The sequence below is a fragment of the Diuraphis noxia genome, unplaced genomic scaffold, assembly GCF_037042655.1.
Source record: "Diuraphis noxia isolate RWA-SAM2 unplaced genomic scaffold, SU_Dnox_SAM2 contig0002, whole genome shotgun sequence".
Lineage (NCBI taxonomy): Eukaryota > Metazoa > Arthropoda > Insecta > Hemiptera > Aphididae > Diuraphis > Diuraphis noxia.
In genome coordinates this window covers 49,395,307-49,416,696 of record NW_028301712.1, presented here as the reverse complement: position 1 = coordinate 49,416,696, position 21,390 = coordinate 49,395,307, and the positions used below count along the sequence as shown (strand labels likewise).

General features: G+C 29.4%; 1 protein-coding gene across 4 annotated transcripts in view; it reads left to right on the top strand.

Annotated features, from left to right (window-relative positions):
• Window positions 1–18,728, top strand: part of LOC107165374 (uncharacterized) — a 77,394-nt gene extending 58,666 nt beyond the window's left edge. For all 4 annotated transcript variants that reach the window (XM_089220190.1, XM_089220193.1, XM_089220194.1 and 1 more), the window contains exons 5-8: window positions 936–1,313; window positions 10,740–11,007; window positions 15,307–15,682; window positions 18,021–18,728. In XM_089220190.1, coding sequence (XP_089076316.1) covers window positions 936–1,313; window positions 10,740–11,007; window positions 15,307–15,682; window positions 18,021–18,423 — 1,425 coding nt within the window. In that variant the 3' untranslated portion in view covers window positions 18,424–18,728. The remainder of the gene's footprint in view (window positions 1–935; window positions 1,314–10,739; window positions 11,008–15,306; window positions 15,683–18,020) is intronic.
• Window positions 18,729–21,390: the final 2,662 nt, after the last annotated feature.

Here is a 21,390-nt window from a genome sequence, read left to right as displayed (position 1 = left end):
AATGTTTTTTTTAAGTCAAATGCGATTTTACCTTTAAATTAGTATAGAAACGTATACTATAATTGTTATTTCATGTAACCTTTTTTTATTCCACTGTAATATAAATTGTAAGGCTGTTTTCGTTGCACAACCATTGGTGTGTCACAATATATTTGACTAAGGGTAACGCGTGCTGAACTAAATAATACCCCACTGTAACAATAATAATAAATAATAATATTATACTTGCTCCTGAAACAACCATACAGCTAAACATATAACTATGCATGACATGTTGCATAGTCTAGAGCCGTGAAAATTACGTTTTGGCATACTGCAACGTGTTTGCCAACTAAGTGTCTGAAAAAAAAATACTCAATATTATTATGTTTCGTACTTTCTTTCACTTATATTCGACATAGGCACAATAATTCAAATACAAGATATAAACGTGATTGAATTTTGTTTTTCCAAGTATCCACCACACTAGCTACTACGGGTAGTATTAAGAATAGTATTTAGGATGGTATTAACTATCACCGCGAAAAGGTTTATGCTAAAAACCCACTCGTTCACATGGATATCTTTTTATCCTTTAAATTGAAACCACAATATATGTTTACTTTAAAAGTTTAACAACTATTTCTAATTAATACTGCAAAAAATCTCAAGAATTAAAAACTGTAGGATAGGTACTAAGTATATATATTTGAAGGTAAATTCAGAAATCGGATTTTGAATAATTGCATTATGGAATGAAAAATGTGGGACGAGAGTCGTGCTTGGCGAATCACTCTGTTTAATTAAAAACACTCTGTCACGATTTAAATATTATTTCGGAATCCTCCACTCAGCCAACACTCGAGTGCCACTTACACTCTATGAATTCGTATAAAAGCGCCGCCGCCGTGTACAGACCACGATATTATAATACGTTCGTTGATTGCATGTTTCAGGGTGTCGACAACCTACACGAGATTAATATTATCAACAACGATCGCCGTCATGTCACCGTCAGCGGTGCGTTGGCGGCCGACCACGAACGGGATACCGTCACCAACACCGCCTGCACGATGACGGCGACTGCGGATGGCCAGGAGGGACGTGCCACTGCAGTGACGACCGACACACCTGCGACCGGCGGCGGGGTCGGGTGCGACAGCGACGACCCCGACCGCCACGACGACGGTGATCGCGCCCGACAACCGCAACCGCAGCAAGAGGACCCGGTGCTGCGCGGCGGACAACCCTTGTCGCAACTGGACGCGGCGGTGCTGCAGCCGCATACCGCGTGTTTTGACACCGGAAGTAACCGTCAACTGCACGATCTGACGGTAAATACCTATGATTATTTGAGGCATAATTAAACGTAAAACACTCATTATTTCAAGAAAAAAAAACACAAACATTTTTGAAAATATTACTTACTAGTCGTTTCAGAACAATATCGATGTATGTAGAAACTTTGAGATATACCGAGATTTCAATGTATTGAAAACGGTAAAATACTTTAGGATAAAGAAAAGGATGGATTTAAATTAGCATGAAACATATTTGCAAAGTCAGAGTGATTGAGTTTTGTGATAATAATATCATAAAGAAATGAAACATTGTGTTGTGGAACAGAACAGAACGATATGTGACGTCAGAATATGCCTTAAAATTAATTAAAGTTATAATATAACGTAGGAGAATCGATTTTGTCATTAAGTACATTCTTAATAAAAGTTATATTAGCTTCGTGACTACGTATGATCGGCTATAAAGAAAGTAAACTTGTCAACATAGGAGAGTATAATAATCATGAGAAAGCGTTGTAATCAATTTTATTAGGTGTACTTACATAGGTTAGGGTGATGGCGATACGCGATATGTCCTGTTTTTGATCATATTGCCCCTATATATCCCGAAAAACATCAAACGGGACACTTTTGGTTCCGTTTTAATCCCGTTATCCCCAAATTATCATATGTTATAATAGGTTCGTTAAAGAAAACCCACATGAAACAAATATAAAACAATATTTTTATAGTTTTATATTGAATTATTTGAACCTTAATCAAAAGTTATTCACTAAAATTGCTTAGGTTTTTGGGTACCTATAATGATCATTGACCGCCAATAAACAATTATCAGTAATAGTCCCCAGGATAACTATCAAATTCATGTATTGTACAATGCAATATTTGTGAGTCTGTACTATAGTCACCCTTTTCAACAACTCATCTCATATATTATGCAAACTTAACCTATTCAAAAATAATCAAACAATGTCTGGAGGTAGTTTTTTTTTTTTATGTACAGATTTAAGCGAAATTCGTTGGTCCTGTTTTAATATTATTTATAAATATGGTCACCCTAACGACAAGGCTGACAAATCACAAAATATTACATGAAACCCTTTCCATTCGAGAAAAATCAGAACTGCATTATAAAGTCCCAGAAGACAGGACCATATAATTCTAATATCGATCTGACGAATGCACAACACATAACACGCATAAAATAAAACGTATTTTTAATGCATAATGTATAGTAAATAATAATAAAAATAATATTACACTACAATTCTTACTTTCCTATAATATCAAACACTATAAACGTGGATGATACATTATCATCCACTCGATATACAGTTTTGTGACATCTATTCGTATTTTTTTTGTTTAATAAAATTATTATGAAAACATAATATTGTTTCCGTGTGATGAAAAAAAAAACACATAATCAGAGTAGTGAAACTATAATAATATAGTTATATATCACTCTAAGGTGAAATCGCAGCGACAGCTACAGAGACCTCATCGCTGTTTATAGGTAAGATCATTGATTATTTTATTAAATACTATTTACAATCAATAGCAATAATAGCAGTGGTTGAACAATAATATTGCTATCATGTCCTCGCATAGATCATGTCTGTCGTCACTATCCAGATCACGTGGCGAGCCGTAAACAAGCGAAAGTTCATCGCCACCGGTTCTCATGTATCTATATACATAAATATTTATAATTGAGTTTATACAATATAATTAATAATTACTAACTAAATTATACATACAGTTTATTGGGACGTGCGCGTGTTTAGGTGTTTGTGGTCCAAATTCTTTTGGTTTTTTTTTTTTTTGGTTTTTGTCGATCGGTGTGTTTTCATTCAACTTGCGATGGTTTATCTATGGCAGTCATTACTCGTTACAGAGACTCGTGTTTCCGGCAGCGGGCGTTTACGACTCAATATACGCATTACAGTCTGTTTTGTAGATCTTTCCGTACAAAATACGCTGTACAAACAGCCCAGGAAAAAACCGTCTGGGGAAAACTAAAAACAAAAACGATTTTATGGCTATGCACTTACGACGTTGCATTAAAATAACATGCGTATAGCGTATTATATATTTACAAGCCGATAAATAAGATCTATATTGCATCGCCGCAACGTTTCTGTGGAATCGAGAAAACTGATATTTGAATAGCGATGGCGTCTGAAGTATATAGTTTAGACAATAACGGTGGCTGGGTTTCCGCACAAACTATACTTTTGTAATAACGCGTACGAATTCTGAGCAACAGTCACAATGACGGCATAATAGCTTACCCTTCCTATCGATAAATTCGACCATCATATAAGGGCGTGCAGAGGGCGTAGGCAGTCAAGTTGTGTACAATTTTTTTGAAGCCAAAACCTTAGTACCTATCAAAATATAGGTCTCATATGTTAGTTGTAATTATAAAATATATATATAATGTCCTGACTGACTAATCAACGTAGGTAGGTACAGCCAAAACAATGGCATAAGTTATAGTATTACGACATTGAATCATCGTTACATACAAATATATCTATTTGGTGACTTACGAACACAACTAAAGTTATCAACATTAAGTTTAATCATTAGTTGTTCACTTTAACGTCCTATACTAAATTACTAACAAATCTAAACGTGTATCGGAGGACGGAAATTTACCTAACTACGCACTTTTAAAACGAGGGCCAAAACAAATGCGGCGTATAGGATTTTTTAAGATCATCTCATGGGTCTTCTATATATAGTCTATTTTCAGTTATAATGAAAAAAAGAATCCCTTTAAGAAAAATACATTTAAGATTCTATTGGTACAAATTAAACTATTTTAATTAGTACAAATTACAAGCATGACAAAATTACAAATTATACATTTTTTTACACATATATTTAAAAAAAAACAAATCTTGGGTATCGGAAAAATCAAGCAGTACAACTATTTTATATACTTGTTTAATATTTGAATCAATACACGATATTACTACATAGTATTAAGTAGTGTTCTAACTTATAACTATAGGCATGCGCACGGGGGTAACCAGGTGGACCATGACAACTGGGTCATATACATAGTAGTATTGGCTTATTCTGGTGTATAAGAATTGTGATTTAATGGTGTTAAATTTTAAAATTCTTAAAAATCTCAAATTGTATAACTTAATTTAACAAAAAAAAATTGTGTGTAAAAACTAATGGCTATTGTCACCGATGTTGATTAAGAACAATAAAAAAAAACTTATATTTAAATAAATTATATTGAGTAATTCATCACAATACTTAGGCATTTAAATTGTAAAATAATAACATATTATTAAGACAAATTTAAAGCATGAGCGCGTAATAATTTTGTAAGAAATTACAATTAGAAATATCATTATAGGATATATCGCATAACATTTGTTTGTGTTTGCCCAAGTTTAATTATGAAATATTAGTTATCAAATGTGCAACGATAAATTATAAACAGAAACAGTATGTTATTATTATTATCATTTACTTATTATGTTTGAAAGTTTTGTTATGGTAGATAAAAAATGTTCGAGAACGATGTTCGCCTGGTGGCAGGGTGATAACAATAAATGACTTATTAAGTGCTATTTTAGTATTTTATATTAACAATCAAGTTCTATTCACTATGTTTTGAAATAAATTCACATTTTTATAATTTGTAATTTATTATAGTATAGGTATAAATTATAATACCTATATAATGGTTAAATATAATAGGACATAAAATATTTAAAAAATCACTATACCTATATCGGCTATATCTACCTATACCTAGACTATACCTATATCTCACAAATTAGAAGACTCATGTATACAACTAACGCCTGTAGGTATACTTAAACATTATTTGAATTATATCTAGGTATTAAAAATGTTGTATTCGTTATTTTTAATATGTTTGAAAAGAAAAATTAGATTTAAAGTTATGGTTAAAATATTTATTTATGGGGAATTAGCCATTAAGCATACCGACATCATTAAAAATTGATATTAATTATAACTGCATTAAACATTTGATCAATATAAATTGTTTCATTTTGTATAGATTATAATATTTCAATAAATAATGTAAAAAATAACAAGGGTGAACTAAAAAAGTATACAATGTCCATTATTATCGTTTGTATGAGCTATATATTTACCACTCTATCGCATATGCAGAATACACTATACATACTTTATATCATAAATCATAATAATAATTGTCAAAATGACGTAATATTTACCTATAATTTGCAAACATCTTAGAAAATAATATATGAAACTGTATAAAAAAGGTTATGAAATATTCAAATATTTATTTCCGTATAAAATAAATCAATATCGTTAAATATAAATAAATTGTATAGATATATACAACACATTATATAATATAATCGTGCAGTTATAAGACTGAAACGAATTTAATCAGTAATCACTGTAGGTATAATAATTTATATTGCAATAACATATTTTTTTTATCTTAAATTGTAAGAAAATTACGATGAAGGTACTTATTTATTTATTTATATAAAAATCAACGGGCCAAAGCCCTTTAACAAAGAAAGAAAAACAATACAATATAAGAATTGACACAATATGGAAACTGATAGACATGTGATAATACAAAATACAATTTTACAATACGATAAGAAATACAAAGATAACATTATTAAGTATATAAAACAAAACAAAGAAATAATAATTAGGCGCTATGTTTTAAAAATAACAAAGTTTTAGTTTTAAATACTTGACGAGACAATAAAAAAAAATCCAAGACTGTGGAGATTCTATTGGCATTAAAAATAGCTCTTGAGAAAAAAGAATTTTTTCCACTATTTGTTTTAAAATTAGGTATATGGGTATTAGGTATATTATAGATACCCCTTGTACTTCCTTGGTTTTATGGAATTGTATTCCTTATGAAAGTATAATAAAATAGAATTACGATTTAATTCAACATTTACTATCAATACGCTAATTTAAATAATTATTTATTTATTTAAAAATTGTAATTTTATATAAACCTTTATAATGCAATATTCTTTATACAAATCATAAAATGTGTATGAACGAATTAACCTTTTATATACATTTTACTACAAAAAAATTTCGAGAAAATGTATACAATATTATACATGTCATACCAGTGCTGTAGCCAGAAGGGCACCGTTGGCACGTACCCCTTTCTCATCACCAAAATATTTTTGGTTGGCCAAAGACCAAGTACATCGCACAGAAATTTTAAAATTTATATAATTCAAGATAAATCTATGGTAACGAATAACAATAAGTTATTAATTTTATAATTTGTATTCATAAATGTAAAATAGTAAAGATAAGCACAGACTTCAGATGAGAAATACAAGTAGTGTATTTCATTTTTGTTGTGAAAACGGTTATGGTTTGATTAATAAGTATCATATTACATTATAATGTTTTGTGCTCAAGTGCCAAGTGGTATATAGTTAATGGTGACATGGTATATTATATGATATTGTTATTATTTGCGGTTAATTATTGTTCTATGATTATAATTAATTGGCATAGATAATAAATTACCGATGATTGTTCTCGGTGTTATCCCAATATTATTACTTCTCAAATTCTAAATTTCATAAACATTTTTTTTTTTTTTTTTTTTTTTAATTAAAATATTCAATGTTATTTGTTTTTAATATTTATTATTTTTATTTTTATTTATTTATTATTATATTTATCATTAATAAATAAACGTTAGTATTATAAAGTTTTATGAAAAGGACTTCGAACTCTTTTACAAAAAAACAAAATATCATACAATACATAATAATATAGAAGGTTCTAAGGAAATAGTGTGGAATAGTAATATACTAAATACTAATTCATGAAATGCAACAACATAGCTACATTAGAATTTAGATTTAAATTTATTTTTTTATTTTTTTTTTATTAGGGTTAAGGCTTCGACAACTGAGGTCATTAGCCTTTTAACTGTAAGGGAAGGTACTTTAGGTTTTTAACACTTGGGTTTTTTTTGGCAGAATTTTGAATGGGCACCCGTAGGTTTCTGCCATGCCCGGTTTGGGGGCGGCGGCCTCTCTCTCCAGACATCGCGAAATGTCCAAAGAGCGATGCCGCCCGTGACCGAGATTCGAACCGGCGAGATTTAAATTATATAATAATTGAACGAAAAATGAAATGTTGTGTTTACCACATATATTGATAATATTTATATAATGATATTAATATAGTTATTAATACATTAATCTATCAATCTATGTTTTAACATAATATTAATACTTCATTATTTTTATAATTTATAATTTTTAAAAATATTATTAAAGAAATAATAATACTTTGTTATGTTAAATATAATGGCTACCATAGTTATTAGCATATAATGGTAGTCATAAAAATAACTATATCATACTCGTCCAGAATCATTAATGAATATAAACAATCTAAACAAAGTTCCTTAGACCAAATCAGTGAGTACAAATTTTTATTCTTTTTCCCAAGTATTTTATTATACTCTTCGAGAAATCAATAGTTCCATTTTAGATACCAAATTTATTGCGCTTTTGATAAACTGATGTCCAATCTAAAAAAAAATAGGTAAGATAATATTATGATAGTATGCGTCGTTTTATACCACTATGGTTCATAACCCATTATGAGTATCTACATAATATTATGATTGTTTTTAAATTTGAAAACAATGATAGTTCATAAGGTACCTGCGTACAAAAAACGACCCTGTATGCAAACCTCGAGATATCAGCCCAAATATTAAGGTCAATATTTTTTTAGACACAGTTTCTAGCTTCTATCATGTCGGCATCGATTTTCTTAATAACATATTTGAAAAGTTATACAGCACATATTATTGTATAAAGCACAATCTGTGTTCAATTCCCAATCTGTAATGATGGCATGGTGCTACAAGAAACTTTTCAAAGTTTTGATAGTCTCACAAAAAGTATTTACCTAAAAAAAAACACAGTATCATTTTAAAATATTAAAACTTATCATCGACTGTCATCGAATTGTTTAAAAACTATAAGTTTGAGTTAAAGAAATACTATATTGTATCAATACATTTATAATAATATATAAAATACATACGCGTTGAAGTTAAAAAAAGATAACGTTTAAATTGTATGACAAAATAATTAATATAATATTATCAAGCGTTTATTGTTAATACAATTTCATTCTAATTCCATAGAGATTGTTAACTTCATAATACTAAATATAAAAATATAATTATAATAAATTAATAAATATTTACTATAAGCATTAGACGAATAGAACTATCCAAGTAATTAATGTATTAAATATTTGTTGTACTAAAACAAAAAGGTAAACATTAAACGTTATAAGAAAATATTTATTTTTATTTAAAAAAGTTTGGTTGATTTGATTAACAACTTTTATACGCTAAAATATTAGTTTTATGTCAATTAAAAATGTAGCTGTCGATTACTCGTCTTTCGTTGCAGTCATATAGTTAATTACAATTTATAATTAACAATTTAGTATTTCAGTTAATGTCATGATCTTATGAACAATAGCTAAATAAGTTTATAATTATTAGGTGCCTATACTATAAATGTGTATATACAATACGAAAACAACGTTTGATTTTATCAACAAGTCGACATACACCTACATGGAAATCTAACTATATAAATGTGAAATGAAAATTTTATTTAATTATAGAAAGATCCCCCAAAACTTTAATTTTACCGCTGAAATTTTATATTTGGTGAGGTAGGGTAGTGTATGAAGCTTACAGATTTTACTACAAACATATAATCCCTCCCCCCTAAATAAAAAAAACCATATCCCTAATTATGCCTGCACCGAAACAAAGTGCAAAGGGTCAGGCATAGTATTATATATATATAGAATTTACATAAATTCTATTGTGTAACAAAGGTGGTGAGATTAAAGTATGTTTATTTAGATAAAAAAACTACCCCACACACGCACACAGAACATAGCCCTCAATGGAGTCATAATTAACTGCTCTAACAATAATGCGTACATTGCAGGTAGGGGAAATTAAAAAATTAAAATATCCACAAATGAATCCGATAAAAAAATGTTGGCGTTTATTGTTTTAGGTCAATTCTCGAGTGTAGCGCACATTATTATAATAATAATATACATGTGACATATAGAAGATGTCTAGAGCCCACGTCGAACCTAATAGTTGTATACATTTTATATTTAAAACGGCACTACTGTTTTTTTTTTTATTATTATTAAAGAAACTTTGTAAACAATTAGCTTGGCACTACTGTTATTCCACGGTTTTACCTGCAATGTACGACATGAATTATTAAAAATTAAACACAAGATCAAACTTACAGTCAATATTTATTATGGTAGCTATATTATCGTAAAGACGTATTTTACTCATGTTTGAGTTTTAAGTCTAGATTGAAACTATTCGTTCATTTTTTAAATGATTATTAATATTTGAATAGATAATTTAAATCAGTAGCTTTCAGCTATTAGCTTATTATTGTATTAAACAAATTTAATAACTTTCGGTGTATTTTTCTTAATTCTTAGGTACACTTATATAGTTATATACGCATTACCTGTTTTTTAAATTTTGTAGCAGTGTTTAGATTTTTACGCTGTTTACAGAGCGATACAAATGCTGTTTTTCCAAGTGAAAATCTTTCACTATTTTTCATACTGCGACAATTGCTAGATCGATTCAAATCAAGTCGCATTAGACCACGCATCAAAATGTCTGATGTATCGCCTTTGCAACCAACCTGAACCTTGGTTTAGCTTATATATAGTTATATGTATAGAATATTCATGATTAGATTATTGTAAATCATGTCTTGCATTTACCACCTAATGGCCAACGTAAAACGAAATAAAAATCAATAGGTAGGCACTTTATTTTAATGTAATAAGACTCTCTCTCCAAACAGTCTAAACTATATCTACGAACCTACTTACGTGTTAAACATAATATTATGTAATCACTTTTGTTTTGTTTTGAGTAGTTAAACGTTTGCACTTATAGAAGGTGATGGTTGATGATATTGTATATATTTTACACAGTGCATTATTGATTATTCGTGTAATTTTAAGCGATACAATTTTTAAATATCTAGCTAAATGATAACTTATATAAATATACTCATTCGCAGTATTTATATTCCTAAATACCCTACGTTCAAGCAACGTAAGCAATGTATTCGTATTTCACTTAGTTATACTTACTTAAAAGATAACAAAGCGCAACCAAATATAAAAATAATAAGTTAGGACGAAAGAAAGTTTGTCTCGGGGTCGGTGAAATATAAAGTCAATTTTCTAAATATGTATATAGATATAATATAATAGGTTTACCTACACGGGTTAGGGGCGGAAATTGGCGAAAATTCTCTCCAGATATATTATAATATTATCACCTATTATTTTATGTACCTAAATATAATATATACACTGCAGGTGGACGAAGTGATCGACGCCATACAGGACGCCGAGCTCAGGGACAAGTTGCGAACGGTTTGCTTGACGGACGACAGATGTTACATGACGTTCGCCAACGCCGAGTGCTTAGAACGGGCGCTGCACACGGCGCTCAGTGTCCGTGACATACCAGTGCTGTTGATGGACACGGGAGCGGGCGCCGTAATCCTGTCGCTGACGGGCGTACCGGACACCGTGGCCGACAAAGACGTACTGAAATGTCTGAAGAAATACGGCACGATCATCGGTAAAGAGCGATTGAACGAATATTCAATGAATTATAATAACCTATATATATGTAATATATATTTTGATGAGCGCGAAACTGCAGCGATGTATACGATCGACAAAAAACGATGTATTAAACGATTTCATATAATATTTATTTAGGTATTGTCTATACGAATTATATTAATTAAATACCTATAGCAAGGTAGGTGAACCAACAGCAAGTGCGCCGAAGTTGGCACGTTGGTCAAATATCAATGGCACGCGAAAGATTAAAATAATAAAAAATTATGCTACTGATTATGTTCTATTTAGTATTTATATTTTATACGACTTAGTGAACTAGCACGTGAACAATTTTCAAAACCTTGATTAGAAAAATTTGGCACTTGATCCAAAATGAGTTCACCATCCAAGACTTATATAGGTATAACGGTATACCTTCAGTGGAGTGATTATTACTCCTGCAGGCACTGCACTGCTTACGCATCCCCTATAGTATTAGGCAACAGATGACGTGTTTTTGCACCTACTGAAGCTTGACTTTGATGGTATTAAATTATAAACAATTTACAGGTTTTATAGAATTTTTTTAAACTGAATAGTTAATAAAAAAGAACTTTATTTGATAATTTTGTTTATTAGTACCTATTATCAATCAGTGGCGTAGCCAGGGGGGGGGGGGTTTGGGTGTTATAACCCTCCCCCTCAGCCGTATTTATATCAAAAATATAATGTTTATTTTATAATATAGGAATACAATCATTTGGTTGTGGTAAAATGTATTCTGTTATGCCGTATTCACACACTACCACGGTTTAAGATAAACTTATCTTAAATAGTGCACACAGTGTCGTATTATTGCATTCGTGCAGATAATATTTACACTACACCATCATATTGTGTAATTTACGTTATCGACTGCACAATAATCATTATCATTCAATTATTTTATTATTAATTTACCATGGTAGTAGATTTATCTACAGTTCTGCGGTCTAGTTATTATCAATATGAATATTATCACAGAACAATATTATCATTATAAAATGCATGGACACATGTTTGGATGTTTCTCTAGTTTTTATAATAATTTTTAATAATTTTTAATATTTTGCTAATTGACAATTGTTGTTATGGATTCTTCAAAAAAAAGAAAAATTACAATTGTATCCTATTTTAAATAAATATTTAAAAGTTAAACGTATATTATAATTTATTTAAACAATTTATGAGTACATTTCAGGAAGTGTGAAATCCTCCACAAGTTACATTTTATTACAAACCCCCCCCCCCCCTAAAAAAAATCCTGGCTACGCCACTGTTATCAATTATAATCGTGTCATCATTAATGAGATAATAAACTAAATTTCAATAAAATAATATTTTAGTATAAATATTGATGTTTGTATAAAGTATATAATCAAATAAAAAATGATGCTTAAGCGAAATGATAGTGGCTTTGAATCATAGGCGCAACTAGAGGCCAAACACTGGGGGAGCTAAAATTATGTAGATGAAACAGGCATTCAATATTTAAACAACCTTACGTAAAACAAAAAAAAATTTTTCATATGATTTTTCCATTTTTGGTGTTTTTGATCTGGGGGTGCTAAATTAAAGGCTGGGGGTGCTGAAGCACCCCCAAGCACCCCCCTAGTTGCGCCTATGCTTTGAATATGAATTGATTTGCTTCTATGATTACTGGACCAATGCAAGTTTTGCACCGGTTGAAGTGTATTGAAATGTATTGGAATTTATTCAATATGACGTAAATAACATATAACCTTTATAGCAGTCGAGTTGCTGCGGATGGACGCAATATTATAGGATTTACCTCTCCGTCTACCCACTTATATAGCTAAAATCACTGCAAAGGTAGGGTGACTTCTTGTAACGTCAGATGGTTGATTTCTGAAATTCCGATGGATAACATCGTGCCATTTGATAACAATTTAATACGTTCTGCAGTTCTTTTTATAATTTTACCAGTATATTTTCATATAATTGTTGTTCGTTCATCGCGTTGTTTATATATGCCATTTACTCTTTAAGAAATTAAGCAAAACAACATCGTGAAATTTCATTGAATTTTAGCTACAATCACAGACGTGCGCAGACTTAGTCCTCAGGGGGGCCCAGATTAAAAAGGTCTGAACCATTTACCAATGGTTCTTGTATTCATAACTATCCTAGTATTTTGTAAACTTTATAAAGTATGTACCTATATAAATATCAGATATCTATAAATTTACTAAAGAAAAAGCTTAAGACCGCAGGAGGGGTCTATGGCTACAATATATTTTATTATTATCGTAATTTTTTGAGTTTTGCTTTTGCTTTTAAGTTTTAACTAAAATTTTTTATTTATACGTATAGTACTCGTATATTCGTATGTTATACAAAGTGTTTTATTATTTACGTTTTACAACTACTAATACGTAGGCGATAAAAACGTTATTTCGACGAACTTCCGCGTAAAACGAACATAACATAATTAAATATGGTATATGTTTAACCCAATTATTTATAATTCCTTCGTCTGATTTCGACATTTAATTATATATATATATGAGTTGTGTATTTAGTTTATGTCTGTCTCTTTCCGGGATTCTGTTATAATTCGTATTGAATGATAAACCTACCATTTATTTATAAGTTTGTTAACGCACGAAACACTATTTTGTGTCAAATATCATCCGACAGTTTCGTTTCATGTATATTATTTAAGGTATCGATGATTGAAATAAAAGAGACACGAGTATATATATATATATATATATAGTTGGCATAGCATAGAAAACGGCAGCGGAAATAATTCAATAAGCTAAGTTCCGTGTATTTAATATATATATATATATATATTCTCGTATTATAACTTATAATAGTAGGTACCATAAAATAATATATTAATATATCTAAAAATTATTTTCCATTCTAAATTTTATGATACTGATTTATTTAAAAGACATGGGTACTTATAGGAGCGTGAGAGTAACGGATAGTAAATATCAATTATATTGAATTTAAGTGAGCTGACTTTAAGACAAATGTGGATCAAGGACTAATTGATCAAATTATAAATGTAAAAAACATCAAAAGTCACATTAAAATTATTTTCTCGAGCAAATGAAATTTTAAAAATCATAAATTTACTCCCAATTACTATATTTGTATCCTTTGTGAAATATTTTATATCTAGGTCCTAGGTGTATCAATTCAAAAATCTAATTTCAAAAAAACTATAAATTTTTTATATGATATCCTATATAGGTAATTAAAAAAAATAATATTTACTTATGCGAGCGTAGATTACCAAGTTATATAAAAACTATTTTGTGATTCGTATTAATGTGTATTTTAAAAGTAATAATATAATCTAAATTTATTCAGGTGTCCAGAAGGTTGTTAATAAACAACGAAAAACAGTATTTCGTGTAAATATAATACAGACTAATATTTATAAATATTTATCTATATGTATCTACGTAAATATATACAGAGTGAATAAACAAGCACATCACTCATCCTCTTTTCATTTTTTTCATTAATGCAGTTATTCAAAATCTATAAAGTATTATTCAATTATAAAGTTTCGTTTTTTAAATGAAACCAAGGGGTTTTTCTCTACTTGGCTACCCTTCTCTACTTTAAATTAATTGTTAGATAATTTTTCTGAAAATGCTGACGTTTCAAAATCAAAATTTGAATGAGTATTTTTTAAATAATAAATATAGGCCTTTTATAGTAATATGGACTCTATGGTAATTTTAAAATTTTAGTAACTAATATTAATTTATCAACATTTAAAATTTGTAAAAAAAGTCCAAGTATAAAAAAAACACATGATCCAATATTTTATATTATATCAATTTTATATATTTTTTAAATTCTTTAAAGACTTTTATAATATTTGATTAGCTGAAAACTATACTCGTTTGAATTTTAAATTAGATAGAGTTGGTACATCTAGAGTTATTTTCAAAAATATGAACCACTAAATATCTGTAAAGTGTTCTAAGTTTGTACCACGAAGGAGGTATACTTATATTGTTTTGTATAGTACAAAAATCTTGAAAATACAAAAATAGTCTTGAAGCATATTTAAGAATTCCAAACTGCAAATTTTTGGATAAACTACATTATGATAGTGGGGAAACTGGACGGGTGAGGAGATGCTCGGTGAATCATCCTGTATATTATACACGTGCATGAACATGTAATAATATTCATATTGTAACGCTTTTTTCGCCGTTACATAAATAGCTCTTTGGCTTAAGTGCGGAACGTACCTATTATTGTATTATTCGCACGGCAGGAGGAGTGGAGAGGAAGACTGCTCGGTGTGGGACGGCCGGCGGAGAGCGTTACGTGCGCGTCCGACTGACACTCGGTGCGCCCAGGTACTTGTGGTTCGGGTCGGACAAAGTCATCGTCAGGCAGCTGACCGAGCACGAGACGGGCACGATGAACAGCATCGCCCGACGAAAGTCGTTCAGATCTCAGATCAAGTTGAACTTGAAAATGGCCGACTCATCGGCGTCATCCGGCGACCACGGCGAAAACGGCGGAGGCGCCGACAGTGGCGGTGGTGGCGACGAGGCCTGTTGCGGAAGTGCCGACGGGGGCGGCGCAGTCATCGGGTCCAGCACTGCAACCGCGATGACCGCGGTATCCGTTCAAAATGGATTCAAGTACTTAAATAATATTATTAAAATATCTTGATATGATTATAAATTATGATTATTTTTTAATGGATAAAATTAAAACTATTTTAAAAACTGTATTTTTTTTATTTGGAAAAGTTTAAGATATTTCATATTAATTTATAGATTATACTGTTATAGAATTTTAGATAGATACAATCCCGAGATTTTTTTTTATATTATTGAAAAACATTAACAGTTTTCATTTCTACACAGTTGAATAAAATATTAGGAATAAGAGGGTAAGTGATAAATAAGAATGACCACAAATGAAAAGTCCGTGTACAGTACTATTCCCGCTTCTATATCATTCACTTTGTTTATAAATCCACTATATGTAGATTTTTGATTTAAAATGGCAAACTTTGTTTTTAAATTCATAGTCTGAAACAAAATGATTTTCAAAAATGTTATATGTTAATATTGTTAATAATGTATACATATACAATAAGCAATATGATATAAGTGCATATTATGAATTATTGTCCCTTTAAAGTAAAGTCGTGATATACTCATATATAGATAGATAAGAGCTAATTATATGACTATTAATCGACAACACATTAATTAACAGTATACCTATTATACCTCTTGTTACTTAATAACTCATATTTAATATTATAAATTTTACAGAGCTATAAAAAAAAAATAATAACTCATTTGATAAATACAAATACAATATAATTACATACACTTTTAAATATTTATTCTTGATACCTTGTTTCACTTCCAATCGATGAATGATATATTTAAATTAGTTTTATAGTTATGACAATGTTTTTTTTTTTAAATATATTATTATACTTAAAACTAACAAGTAATATTATATTAAACAATAGAAGTTGTACATTTCAAAAGCCCGATTAAAAACTATTTTTTCGCATAAATCGATAACAATCATTTGAGCTTTAATTAAATCTTATATAGTACATAAATCATTACTACGATATCTAACGCTGTACAAACGATGACTACAGTATTATTAAATTACAATTTCTACTCGGTCTTATTAATTAAATTTAAAATCTACAGACAATAAGTCCATTTGGATGCCTTCTTCCTGTTTTCTCTCACACTTGTAAAATTCAATAAACACTACTGTACCTACTGAAATACTGATGGTAATTCTATACACCATTCAAACGAGCTATACCGTATATAGTATAGATTGAATAAGGTTTATCGGTAACACTAACCTTAAGAAGCCTCAATTATTTTTGAGTCAGTGATTTCAAATATATTTATTTGGTTTATTTATACATACGAGTATAATACACTTCCTAGTCGATAAGAAAAATGTTCCCGTCTTACGTTGATTCGCTGAAAATGTAAAAGAAATTAGTTAACTTTTAAATGATCGATAAGTACACGTCATCATTTTTTTTTTTTTTAAAGATTCCATTCAAAACACCAATTCAATTTTTACACATAAAGTTTCTTACAAAAATATTCTACATTGTTGGTGTACCAATGTATACAAATGTATACCAATATAATACATTTGTATTTTATATACAATAAATTAAAATATATGCTGTGAATTAAAATAAAAAATTTTAAAAACTTACATCAATAAAAAATATCATTTTATACTAACTTAAGACTTTAACTCGTAAAATAAAATATTTCCGAAACTAAGTTTTGAGAAAATTAGTGTTTACCTTCAAAAGACAATCTTAAATCTTACACAATTATATATATTATTATACCTAATAGCTGGTTATATGAAATTCTTAAATTTTGTCCAATAAATCTTTCATTTCCCATAAAATCTTATCAGCATATTATAGTGTTTTTTTTTTTGTTATATATAACATTATATAATTGACATTTTAATGATTATTTTGTTATTTAAAAATGTAATTAAAAAATTTAACTAAGATATTTTCTCCGGATATAAAGTGACCATGAAAAAAAATTCTTATACTCCAGGTTGAACGATTCAAGTTACAATGGCAGTATAATTAATTATTTGAAATGTCATCGAAATTATGATCTTACAAATGTGAGCTGCTATAATAATATATTATATTATGAGTGTAATATATAACACACACCTGCGTATTATGATAGTAAATTTACAATAAAAAAGGCGTTGGTTTTCACTTATTTATACCACTCCTTAAACTATTAAAAATAATCTAAATATATTTGAAAATATTATACACAAGTAAACTTAATAATAATGAATTTTAATAATAATCAGGAATTGAATACATTCATTGTTGAAGGGGGTGAGCATGATTGGTGATTTCACCATTCCATTTATTTTGTTTCCATTATGTTTCCCTAAGTGCATATAAGATTATGAATATTTTTTTTCCAGATTTCCGACGTCGGATCCAAAAACTACAGCTATTGCTGGTCCACCTGTTACAGCAGAACCCAAGACTGCGGCGGTGGTGGCTGGGTCCACGAACTCCAAGTCTGCGGGGTCGCCAAAGAAATCGAAACCATTGCTGGTAAATGATAGGGACGGTGCAGGTCCACCGACGGCTGCGTCAGGCCCGTCGGAATCGCCGCTCAGGGGCAGGCGGAGGACGTCTCTGATGGGTTTTCGACGAGAAACTATAATCAAGCACCGCGGTGGGTCCATGTCCCGAGCAGACGGTGGCGAGGATGCGGAGAGTGACACGAGCACAATTTGCCGCCGAAAGCTGAGCATCACCGGTCACGAGGGTACGGAAAAAGTACCATGGTGTGGGTGCTGGGGCAACGGATGTCTGTAGTCTATAATTATAATACAGTCTCGATAACTCGATAACACGAAGATTTTTCTTGCCTCTTGAAGTGTTTTTAAGTTGTGTTTGAGGTATGTACATAACTCGAATAATACATAGGAGGCAGCCGAGGCAGGATGAATTTATTTTTATTTCCCTTGTGATTCGAGTTATTGTGATTACTGTGTTACAGCATAATGGTAAAATTATGTCACACTTGTCGATATTTCCTCCAAAAATAGTATAGGTACTAAGGTACCTACTTTTTTATATTAAGTTAATTTTTTTTTTTTGCATTTTATCATTTATATGTACTATAACTAACGTATTGTATATGTATAATTATTAATTACTATCAATTAAAATAATAATTATTATGAAATGATGTTTAATGTTGTACATCAATATATAAACTAGTTTGTAATAAATTTTAAACTATAATACTATGATATTTAAATGTATGTGCAGCAGGTTGATAAAATAACTTTTTTGAAAATCAACATGGGTTATGCAATATTCTAACATTTTTTTATATTACCTTAATCTTTCATCTTCGTAAATTTACTTGTGAACTGCACATAAACTTTTGATTTTTAATGAGTATCTATAGTTTTAGTTTCATGTAACAATGTGAAGCAGAATATTTTTTTTTAATTTGATTTATAAATAGGTAATAAATAGGTAATAAATATCTATATGTAGGTATCAAATATTGAAAGAAAAGTTTTATTTTTTATAACTAATAATTTATAAATATATTAACTAATACTTTATGTACTTGAAGTTTAATTTTAATAAGATAACAAATGAGCCGAAGGATTGTTGTTCACTACACTATACATTTCTAAACTTATTTTAAATGCATATAACTATAAAAGTGGATAAAACATATTATTCAAAAATACCTACTGTAATAATGTTGCGTTTTAAGTGATTTATCTCTGCTATCAACAAGGGTTTTATTGGTTTGATAAATTTGATTAAATGGAAAATGTATAATAATTTAACTTGAAACGATTGCTAATTTTTGTGTATAAAAAAAATAGTATAATATGATATTCGGCGTTTTTAGGTGTAATGCGCGCACAGTCGAATGCGTAGGAGTGTTAAATAATTGAAAAATCGAAACTTAGATAATATTAGGCAATCGTTTAAATATAAAACACTATAACATAGTCAGTATCTATTAGGAAATACTCAAAATTATATTATTTTATTCTGACAACGATTGAGTAATTCATACATATACTCGTATTTAGTCGTATTGGTATATTAGAGATTAGCCAATATTACTTGTTTAAATTACATCTTAATAATTCCCTGCACGCAAAATGTATTTTATTCATTACACTATACCCAGACTAGACTGCATTTTATGTCCTGTAATCGTTCATTAAACTCTATACATTAAAATATTTAATATGTATAATATATAAAAATATAAAATTATAAATTATAGAATCGAATAAAAAGATTTAACATTGATAGAATAATGCAATGAAAAATAATAATGGCAATTTATTATAATATTATTATGTAGGTACCATTTGGTACCATTGGTTATGAATAGTCACGTTATGCCGGGGGGGGGGGGGGGGGTCGATAGGTATACGGCATAATATAACACGACGTATATAACATTTTATTTTATTTTTGCATATTGATATTATAGTATAACTAAATGTTATAATTTTCTCGATAAAACGAATAAATTTACATAATAATAAACTAAATAAAATATCGTTGAAAGATTACTACTTGGTATATTTTAACCGTTATCTATCTATATTTATAAAAATATACTGCTTGCATGATCACAGAAAACGATTTTAACGCACAGTTTGAGAAATATAAGAGGTATGACTTTTAACGGGCTACGAAGTGTACGGGTTCAGCTAGTAATTATTATAGTACATAATATAATTTCATATAATCCGCTAAATATAAATTGGGTAAGAAATAAGGATTTATTGAACACCAGTTCCGCCAGATATCTCTACAAAATAAAAATATTAAAAATACAAAGCTATTTAAATAGAAATTATAAATTAATACTGTATTTAATTACAAACTACTTATTTTACCGATCTTAGATCTCCATTCAAAATATTATTTTCTTATAAACATTTTAAGTTTGAAAAAATGTAAGTAGTACCTGATAACAAAATATTAATCTTGCTGGAATAAAATTTGGTCTCGGTAAACACTAAATCTAATAGTCATCATGGATAAATAAAATTGTGAATGTACTAATATATTGTAAATTGTGAGCATCATCAAAAGACGAAAACATTTAAAGTATATCATATAGTTATTATACCACATACAATTGGCCCAGAAACCTCAGAATTCAGGGTTACAATAAAATTGTAAGTCTTAGGAGTATTTATAAGACACATAACTGATTAGTGATTACAAAAGATTTTTTCGTGCACTTGATTTTCCTCTTGTTATCATCCCAATTAAAGTTAATTTTTCATTCCAAATCCACTGCAGCTATTGATACTTATTGGCTATTGCCTATTACCTACTGTTTTATTTATTGTTATAATATCGTAGAATGATATGTCAATGGTACAACAAGACCAATTAGAAATCAAAAGGAAAATAACATCTGCATCCCCATAAGTCGTGATAGATGTCACCGGGTATATTTTACCATTTTAGAATAATGGTATAAATATCCTACTCGTATATTATCATCTAATTTTTATTCCTACTGCATATGGTTTACAGTGTTTACACAATTCTAATATCAAGCACCTAGCTCTTATATTATAATCTCACAATATGTCTACACTCTATCAAATACTTAATTTATTCTTCTATTCGCCTACGTAGATGTCGTAGAAGGACCTGACAGAATATTAATGATCAGATATATAACCTTAAAATTGTGTAAGACACTGCAGTAACACAATATATTGTAATATAGAAGTCGTTAATTAAACGCAAGCCCTTACACGCATCTGTTAG